The sequence below is a fragment of the Diadema antillarum genome, unplaced genomic scaffold (assembly GCF_040938485.1).
Source record: "Diadema antillarum isolate AM-2024a unplaced genomic scaffold, OU_Dant_1.0 scf00000037, whole genome shotgun sequence".
In the NCBI taxonomy this organism is placed as follows: Eukaryota; Metazoa; Echinodermata; class Echinoidea; order Diadematoida; family Diadematidae; genus Diadema; species Diadema antillarum.
Window position 1 is genome coordinate 2,631,123 of NW_027270926.1, and position 11,151 is coordinate 2,642,273.

An 11,151-nucleotide genomic window follows, 5' to 3' on the forward strand; every position below is an offset into this window, starting at 1 on the left:
AAAGGGCACAGTGGGGTGACCATCTTTCTTCTCTCTTTCTTCTCATTTTCATCAACACATTGTTGTAGCTTGCACATCATAAAGGCAGCGCCCCACAGCAATGGAGGACATCAGGTCGCTCCCTCAATTGCTGGGGTGACCCCAATGTGACCTCTGTCCCCGTCTGACCTTTCACCCTCCTGTCCTCAAGATCGCATTAACCAGTCTGCCCCAGACAGCTGGTGGAAGGCCCCCCCACAAAATAAAGGCAGGTCCCTTTCAGCTTGAGTGACAGGGAGAGAAAAACACAACCCAAAAAAGGGGGGCACACTAATTTGAAGCCAGCCATGGGGAAAAAAATAATACGACAGAATTCCAGTTTGTTTGAGAATGTGCTTGGTTCCCCATTTATGCACTGCAGCGAGTGTTTTCATGGCACACTGAGCTTGTTGATTTAGTTCCGCAGCACTTTTGTTGTCAATAGAATCCATACACACGCTGCACAATATGTCTGTCTGTTCCATTCTACCTAGATGTGTTCAAGCTCTTGCGTACTTCGCGGGATGTGGCATTGACATGTGCTAGGCAATGTTTGAGAAACAGACGGAAAATAAAAAAAACATTTAGACAAGCAAAAATCAGAATGTTTCTCATTTTAGTGTCTTCACAGAGGAAACAAAAATATAACAATTACAAATACACATGTACACAAAGAGTGTAAAAGCTGCAGTGCCAATTAATAGAAGCATAAAGCAAAATTATTGGTGGGTCTAGGGCATGATGATATAATTCTTCCTTTTTATCATCAGTTGGAAAGCACTTTGACACATATCAAACATGTAGGCCTACATTATCTCAACAAAAATTCAATATATTTGGAATTGGTAAAGACTATATATATATAATATATAATATTTTTTTAATGAATTTGAAGGAAGGAATGTACAGAGTACAGTAAGCACAAACATAGCATGTACATCACAGCTCTGCTGTACAATGTACTGCAATTTGTATAGGCCCTACGTATACTACTAAAGGCAAAACACTGGTGTGGACTGAAATGGCAGAGTAGACCTCATTCTTACCATGAAAGGCAGGCAGCCCGCAAAAAGGCATGCTAAGATAACCACCAGTTAACATCCTCACATGAGATCTGTTTCGCCCCATGAATAATGTGAAGCAGCCCTACTGGGTGCACATTAAACAAGTAGGGCGCCATTATATTTAGAATAGAGCATAATCATGTCGTAATGTGATTTGCATTTCTAATCCCAAAACTCAAAAAAAATAAAATACTGAAGTTATCATGCATCACTGCGAGGGATAATTTGTGCACCAGCGACATGCGTGCACTGAACCTTGTGCTAAACCCAGTTCATTCTTCGGTCAGCGCAAGTGAAGCTTGCATCTGGTTTCTTGCCCAATACGATGTGAAAGATGCAAGGAGTGCCCTTTTTTTTTTCTTTAACAAAGACACAAACAAAATTCAAACAAAATCTGAAATCAGTATAAAAGAAAAAAAAAGAAACTATTCAGGAAAAGAGATTTTCTCAAAGCAGCTTGGCTTGCATTCCTTGTTAGGCTCACATTGTATGTTTCTGTAAAACACAAAAACAGTCAAACAATACTTTAAAACCAGATATGTCACATCTTTCAATTCGGAAAATTTTAGTCATTTACATGTCTGGGCAATGTACAGGGCAAAGATGGAGTAAAAGACAAGAGAATAGTACAGTTACCTACTGCTCTATTGTGACCTAGACAGCTTTTCTGCAGTACAAAAATTACTTTTTGATGCCACATATTTTTTTAATAATTTCTTGTTACCCATCTTGCGTAACTAAAAAAAAAAGGTTAAACAATTGGTTGCTTTCATTCGAAATATTTTTTCGTCAGAATGCAAATTCTCTGTTTATCGTTAATATTTTCACGGCTCAAATTCACTTATAAGGAAATCCACACAAGGCACAAGAACAAGTCCTTTTTTATGTAAACGTCACACAAAAATTGGATCATTTCTTAATCTACACTGAATTGTTTGCTGTGCATCTGAGCTCCTGTACACGGTCAGCCACAAGAAAACAAAAACAAGGAGGAACCACAACGACCCAAAGTTAATTACGCAGCCGAAAATCATATTACAGCAGCCACTAACTGACAGGTGGCGGGGTCCAAAAATTGAATCTGACACATGGGGGTTGATCATATAATCCTATCCCCCCATCCTCTTCCCCCCACCAACACCCCCCCACCCCACCCCAACCCTTCTACCGTTCATGACTCTTGTTGCTGGAGATCGGTCGTGACAGAATACACGTTTAGCACTGTCCTGCCAAAGCATCCCTTGATTTCCTGCATATATTACAATTGCAAGTTGGACAGCCATTCACAGGTTTGTTCGTTGTTGTTTTTTTCTTCTTCTTCTTCTTCAATCTATTGGAACAAGTCAGTAGTGAACATGGCTTTCTATCATCCATAGAGTAGGTACACAGATGGCCACAAACACTGCTGTTTCTGTCTTCTTGTTGCTCCTATTTTGGTCTTACGTAGATAAAGTTATTCTTCCCTGTAAGAGAGATTTGCATATTTCTGACACATGGCAGCACTCCATCATTTCATACTGACTGAAAAAAAAAATGTGTCTTTACGGAACAAGGAATGAAATATGACTGGATGTTATTTTTAAACTTAAGCTCCATGTTAAAACAATGAGAAATGCATCTTGAGCATACATGTACTATAAATGCAGTGTCTATGCAAACTGTCGCAAATACAATAATAATTGAGCATGCTGGCCATATCAATGATTGATTCATATGATTACACATTATATGGACTAGAATGGTTGCATTCATTGTATCACGAGTTGAGTGAATGTACCACATGTGGTCAGTCTCAGATCATTGCAATATTCTCTTATTATGTTCATGGCACATTTGATACGACCGCAAAACTTGAGCAACAAGTTTGTACACATACCAGCCATTTCTGGATTCTTCTGTACAAATAATGTGAGGACATGGCGACTTGTAAAATGTAAGGACATTTGAATATCACAGCAGATGATCAACTGGGGGGGGGGGGGGTAACATTGAGGACTTTCATGCAGTTTTTATAGCAGACCCACGCTGCGCTCACATGAAACTTGCAGTTGTAGAAGAGAAAGTCCATTGCAAGCTGACTGCAAACAACTTCCCCTTTAGGCTAAAATTTTTACATTCCATTCTATGAAATACAACAACCAGTTTAATTTTTTTTCCCCATTTTTTAACCCAAACCTCACACCTTCACGTGCATAACCAACTCAACAACAAATGCTGCCTGCAGGAAATGAGAAATTTTGGGTGTTGAATGATAGCGGGAATTCCTGATTCCACATCGAAGAACAATACTCACTTTGAAACCCGTAAAATTGGAGCCATGTGTGACAGCAAGGCCGAGTCTGAAACAAATTCCGTCTCACTAGATCCAAGTGCACACTGAGATGCAAGTGCATGAGCTTGGCATTCACGCTTAAGTGATGACGGTTGGTACACTAATCTCTTCCAGTATGGCAACGCATTCCCAAGCAATTGCTAGGAATAGGAGCAGATAATATGATCGACTCCCGCTCCACAAAGTCAGCCGATGACTACTGGCCAGAATATCTGCTGCCTGGAGTGTCACACTCCCGCTGCGTGAGCTAAGCCAGCGGTAATTCACCCCCCAACAACTGCCAATTTGCGCAAATTTCCCTGTAACACCCGTTGCATCACCATTCGGGAATCTGTGCTATCAATTTGATTGCAGCAAATCATGTGCGGTCCATTTTTCCCCACGTGTACAAACTCCAATCACGGACCCCTCCAGTCACGTCCGACCATTTCACATTAGGAATTGGATTTCGAAATGATTAGATGCTAAGTCCTCTTTATAGGTGTCACGTCTTTGGAAGAGGGGGTCATATTCCGAGCGCTGGCAGATTATCATCTGCATGAGTCGACGGCAATTGATTCTGATCTGTGCTACTTTTGGGTGCTGTGATTCAGGCAGCTCTCGCCTTTTCCCTACCCCCACTGACGGTCGATTGCTGCGAGCACATTTTCCATGTAACCCTTTGGCAACGACGAGTCAGGAACACTCCCTGCATTAATCTGAGCACTCCCATGCATGAGCTGGAGCTAACATCGCGATGCAACACTGAATCATATGAGAATGGAGAGGCACACTGTAACCACCACCCACTCTCCTCTCTGTCACTGCTTGATGTATTTAAAGCGATATTTGGTTGTCTTCTAAGCAATCTCCCGCATTTATAACCACAATAAACAGTAAAATAATGAACACGAGACAGACAAGGTGAAACAAACCAGTAAATAAGTCAACTTAGACAAGAGTGTGTGTGTGTTCAAAATTCCTTCCATGACAGATATTGGGACAATTCATAATGATGCGTAAGTCTGTACATATGTATGCAAAACTTGAAAGACAAACTGATCAAATAATTTGTTTTTTGACATCATTCTGAACCTCACAGCATTAAAAAAAAATAACTCAAATTGCTGAGATTGATGTTATTAATGGCCACTTTCCGCAAACTGACACTACACGTACATCCTTCGTTGTTTCAACCAATTTAGTATCAAAGAGGGGAATAAGTTTATTTTATGAAGGGGTAGGTCAATTTATGGTAAATATAAGGAAATGGCACAAATACATTGTATAACATCCTACCTCGCTAAAATTTGCCTCTACACAGGATAGCTAACACATAGAATGTCCCAGAATGATAGGAAAGCGGACAGACTACTTACATTTCCTTAGAAGCTAATTCAGATATCCGGCATTTAAATATCACTCTGTTGACATTTCTCCCCATGTACAATCACCAGCGGTACTCCTCACTGAATCTTGTCCCTGCCATAAGAGGTGTATATCTGCTCCTGGATAGAGAGATCTACAAATTGTATGGGCAATGCTGGCTGCACTTTGTTCCATCTATTGAAAGCCGAGCAAATATTACCGATTTGTTTTTTGGGACAAGGTGTACGTGTGGGACATAACACGCAGAGACCCAAAATCTGTCCTCTCCTTATAAGGTAAAAGAGTACATTGTGAAGGACAGCTCTCAAGAAGATTGTGTGCAAAATGGACAGGATTACTCACCTACATTGGTAGCGTTACAAGTGGCTGTACAATTAAGTGAGGGCCCAGAATTACAAAATCCCATATATGGAAATAAATCACTGGATTAGACATTGCAGAGACTCCAACTCTCCTGTTTTCGACGGGAGATCTCCCGCCGAAAGCCCATTTTTGCACAATCTCCCGTTCTCCCGTTTGAGATTTGATTTCTCCCGCCCTGGCTCTGTGTCTCCCGGTGGAAAGGATTTCTTACTTGTTTCTATCGTATGTTGAAAAAATAAGCCTTAGATAGCACCAGAGAACATCTAGAATCCTAGGAACTTTGCGCTTCTCACACATCAACTTGGAGTCTCCCGTTTGCTAGGGGTTTCGGGCGGGAGAATCTCCAGATCAGAAGGTGCTTGGGGTTGGAGTCTCTGACATTGCATGCTGGGGACTACTGACTACAAAACACAACATATGAAATTTAATGTGCACATTTTCAGTGGGTTTTGTGTGTGTGTGTGTGTGTGTGTGTGTGTGTGTGTATTGGTTTTCCTTCAAACTTTTCCATTTGTTTGAGAGAATTTAATAAAGGAATAAAGCAAATGGTGAAAAAAAAGCTGCATATAACTACTGTCAGCTTCTAAAACAGTGAATATTAGATACTGAAAAAAAAAATAAGAAGAAGAATATTCGCCAAGCTTGCCTGTTACTGTAAAAGTGGAAATTTTTGCGGTGTTGAAATTTTCGCGCATTTTGCGCAACCAGAAACTAGCACGAAAATAAAAGCGCGCGAATATTTTTGCTTGCCGTATGTTCCAGTGCGTAATGTCTCGATTCCGCGGAATTAAAAACACGCGAAACTCTTCTTAATTTGCCAAGCGCGAAAAATTAGTCGCGCAAAAATATCCACTTTTACAGTACATTGTACTTTAAGCAATGACTGCCAAATAATCCTGGCCATACCAATTTGAATTCCCACATTTTGTTTCAAGGGCCCCATGCTCTGTAACACATAAGCTTTATACCATTCAACTATACTTGCACGAGTTCATTCACACCAGCATTTGAGTTCACTACACTTTCACACTGTACTTCTATTTTAGTGATGTACTGTACACCAGTCATAATTTATGTCTGAAGTACTTTTAGCTTTAGTTTACAAGCAGGTTTTACTTGCAATTTTTTCCCCTACCAGTATATTTCTTTCTCATGTCTAAAATTAATGAGGGAGTAAATCTTAAAAAAAATTGAAAACAAGCAAAACAACTTGAAACATTCTAATAACTAATACACTGAATAATCAGCTCTCCATGGATAATTTTGACAATCAGGTACTCCAATAGTTACTTGCAATCTGCAGAAATAGCACAAGAACCTAGAAATTTCAGAATTGCTACAAAAATGTGATGATTCTTTCATTTTTCCATACTGTTCATAACAACTGCATCCTGGCTTATTTTCAACCAATGGCCGTATCAAAGACACTATTAAAGTGCTCTTTGTAGGACCAGACAAAGTGTGGATATTTCCCCCATAGCATCAACCATACAACATTGGGAGGGGGTAAAAATAGAAAAAAAAATCTATCCTACCAGTCTAGGGTGGACAGCATTCACATATATATCATGAAGGTTCCAAAAAGCAATCTGGGAGATACTTGTGCATATACACTGTCTCTTAATAAAAAGCAAAAATAATTAGCAAATTAGGGAGATTTTTGTATCTTCTTGTTAGGACATAAAGCGATATTGAAGTTTTTAGGGAGCATCCCGCAGAATTAGGGACACTTTATAGCTTGGGTGGTCCCTGTATCATATTTTTTTATATAGGCCTACATCCATGAAAAACTCAAGCACTCATCTCTTTTTTTGCAGACCATCCTCACGAAGACAACAAAAAGGTAAAGGGATAAAGGTATTCCCTCCCATGATTGGATCAAGGATTACCAGAATTTGGGAGCTGATCAGATAATCCCATTTACAGGGATTTAGGAACAGAGTCTGGATCACTGCTCACTGTCATTCAATTAGAAAAAAAAAATTGAAAGGGATTTAATAAATGACCAGGCTCATTCAGGGCTGGCCCACTACTGCGGGCATGTTGTCAGAAAGACTCCTTGAACATAAGACCATCACAATCCCACTACATGGGATCATCATGATGATTTAGAGCATTGCGCAAGCTTACAAGTACATGTAGTATGCAAGGTCACATACTCTATCTGGTAAAGGATGACTGGCGACGGCCAAGCAATGATGCTCATCTTACATTGGTACTGGGTTACTCATAGGAGAGAAAGATGAGACTGATTACAGCTAATTAGTACCAGCGTTATCAAAGCATCTTACTCATAATTGTACCCATAGACTTTCCCATACCACACAGTGCTCATCTCAAACTCTGATAGATACCTAATGTGTTACAAAATACACTGTGCAATGAACAGGAGCCCCGGATCACTTTTCCCCAAATCACAATGCACTTCATTCTTTTTCCAAGGACTCTCTACTTCTTTGCACTAAATGACAATTTGACAGATCTTTTCACTGCGAAAGAGGCAGAGATAATCATCCAAGGCACTGGATAGCCTTCGAATGAAATGGCACTACAAAGCTACAATGACATCTTCAGAGTGCACACAGGTATTCCTCAAAAGCTCTTCAGGCAAAAATTCACTGAAAGTTTTTACCATGACTCACACTGTTTAGTGATACCACAGTAATACAACACATTCTGTTTTATGGCCAGTCAGCATATTCTAGAAGGAACATTTCACACACTACACTCATTTTTTGTCATTCACATGGCTTAAGATTTCAGTTACAAACAGAAGCAACAAGGGAGATCATCTCCCCTCTCAATGATTTTAACACTGCAAATCAGTTTGAGACAATAATACAGATCTACAAATAGGCCTTGACACTAGTGATATTGCAGATGCCAACCAAAGGCAAAAACCTTCGCAAAATCAAAAAGAGGTAAGAATGCGACGGAATGTGGGGCACATGATTGGTGGGCCCTATATGTGATCTAGATACAACACCAATACTGTGTAGGCCTACAAGCTTACAATGCAAAAGGGTTTTATTACATCTTTGCATGTACACAAAGTGTACATTCTCTCTCAGCAGAGTTTCCCTATCATGAGACAGTTGAAACCAGAAAATAAATATTTCATTTGTGTATTAAAATCTGATGAATACAAGCCAAGATTACATGTATGTGAACATAAAACAAGATATTGTGCATCATTACTCTGCACAAGGTATGCATTATGTCGTTCAAAAGTCCAAAGCTCTTTGATGTACAATGTATACAAGTACTACACATCCATGTCTATGTCCTTTAATTTTAAAAGGGAATTAAGTAAAGGAAAAAAATAGTAATTCTACAAATGAAAAAAAAAAGGGGGAAATCCCACTAAACACATTTTCCATCATTGGAAATCTCTAAATAGGAATATCATGTTTGCAGATATTGGCAGTGATGAAAGTAGGGTCCTATACATTTCAACATGCAATAAATTTTACAACAGACCACTCAAAGGTTACAGATCAACATGAAATGCTGTACATACAGCACAGTTGTAGGCTATACAAAAATGTACATGTAATTGATTGATAACAATCATTGAAGTTCAAGGTACATGCCATCTACTGAATGGAAACTACATAGGCCTACTGTATCTTACCTCACTAGATGCCAATGAGACAGACACCTGTGCTTGTGTAGCAGAAAGCTTGTCACGATATCACAACACTAACCCACAGTCCATGTCTCACACGAGACCCACCGGTTCCAGCCGGCCAAAAAATATGTCACGATAATGCTGTGCACATTGGCAAAGGTGTATTTCACACATAGGTATGTATAATTTCCCACATGTAGGCCTATAATAATCTAGACAATCTGCTGTTCCAAGGATTACTAAAAGAAAAAATGAAAATGTATTCCTCCTCTCTCTGGTCCTCCTTTTACTGGGAGTTCTCACAGCTCAGCACCGGTCCTGATCCACAAGCAGATTCTTTGCTTAGATGTACATGTAACATCTGCTCAATAGGTGAAGAAGCTTGCCAAACAAATGCCAACATTCCACATAACCGTAGGTCCTTATCCGTCTGCAACTTATACCCCACTGACTGAATGTCTGTATACCTGCGCAGTTTTGTTTTCCTTACCCAATTTCTCTCTTTTTCTCTCTCTTTTCCTCCCTCTCTCTCTCTCCCTTCAGACATATGCACAGATTTTGCTGTTGTGAAACAACCACCGCAAGTAGTCTGGGCGGACAGACTTCTTTGAAGACGAGAGATCGGCTTGGTGATGTCATGGTTGATTGCTCATTCCTCTCATTAACCTTGGCTTATTCTAAGGACAAGCTCTATTACGGCAACACAGCATGAACTAGAGAAACAGTTTCTCACATTCAGATTTGCCTGATTATAAATGCGTATAACCATTTAAAATCTTATTTGTTTAGCAGTGTTTAGCAGTACATTTTGAAGACCAGTGCCTTTTGCAGACAGACTTTCATGTCTTTTTTTTTTCTTCTTCTTCTTCTGCTTCTGCTTCTTCATCTTCTTCTATTACGGTGATGTACTTGTATCTTCAGTCTTTTTGCTTTGATGTAAAGCGCCCTGAGCATTTAATCTAAGTGGAGAACGGCGCTATTGAAATTGTACGTATTATTATTATTATTATCATAACAAGGAAAATACCCCCCCCCCAGAAAGAAACAACAACAACAACAACACACACACAATTCCATACATCACAATTTCCATACTCTAATTTACGCTTGAATTAATTGTACATTGTATGTGACTTTGTTGCTCTTGAAATAACATTCCACCAACAGTTGCATGCTGAATGCTTAAAATGTTAACTTTTATTTTGAAAGAAACTATCCATGAAAGCTCTATGTGTGTTTGAAAGACCTCTAATTCAATGTCTAATCTACCATTTCAATGACACTGGCAGACATTGTATTGCCGCCAGCAGGATGTGGCTGAAAAACCTCAATAACTTCAGTCCACCCCATTAAACACTCCCCAAGGTCCAAATTATACCGCCACTCTCCCAGCACTGAACAAAGCTTTGTTTGGATATGACATCCTTACACAAGAAGCAGCATAATTTTCCATTAGGGCTGTGGTAGTCATGGCGACTCAAGAAAGTGTCCATGAATTCAATAATCCTGCGACATGTGACTCGATATCCATACAATGTTTTTGAGCAATATACACTGAAAGCAAAAGTGCACATTGTGTGCAGTGGGAAAGGAGAGCAACAAAACGACATCACATTATGTAAATGGCATAGCAAGCATCATTTGATAATATTTCACTTTTGTTTTGTCTGTGCTGAATGCATAATGATATATATAGGTTTCTCTTTTCTGACAATGTCTGGGGATACCCAAGCAATGCTCATCAATGCTAATAATACAAAATCAAATGCCTGAATTCAAAGACTAGGACCATCACACGCAAGTCCCTGATATTCTTCAGACCGCTGATTTCATCTTTTGTAAAAGCTTTAAGAGTACAGCTTACCAAACAACATTAGCAAGCATAATACATTAATGGATAAATAGACTAGCTGCTATTACCAGTGCCAAGCCATCAACATTTGAATTAAAGAATTGTAAGTGCTCCTCACTTTACAAGCAAACACTTACTCAAATTAATCTATTTGCTCATTATTAAATATTCAAATAATCATCCCTCAAAAGCTCTATTTTAAAGAAAGAGAGAACTCACATACTGAAGCTTACAAGTTTACTATCAGTTTCAATCTTGTTACAAAAATTGCATGGCATAATTCTTCTTGAATTACCAACAAAGAACAAGACATGATCTACCAAGGTACAAAAGCTGTTCATGACAAAAGAAAGGAAAGTGATTTTTTTTTATTGTTCACTGACCTAACTTAATTATAGCAGATCTAGTCTGGAAGAGCAAGAACAAAAAATGAATTCCTTTAATACCATGTTATTCTGTCTGACTGACTCATGCGTGATGGTATTGAGCGGGTGAGGTTTCCTTTTGGTTCACTGCACTCACA

General features: G+C 39.2%; 1 protein-coding gene across 1 annotated transcript in view; it reads right to left on the reverse strand.

Moving 5' to 3' along the window:
- LOC139709398 (uncharacterized) overlaps positions 1-4,857 on the reverse strand; it is a 99,726-nt gene extending 94,869 nt beyond the window's left edge. Inside the window, exon 1 of the mRNA XM_071621368.1 lies at positions 4,773-4,857. Coding sequence (XP_071477469.1) covers positions 4,773-4,837 — 65 coding nt within the window. The 5' untranslated portion in view covers positions 4,838-4,857. The remainder of the gene's footprint in view (positions 1-4,772) is intronic.
- Between the last annotated feature and the right edge of the window lie 6,294 nt (positions 4,858-11,151).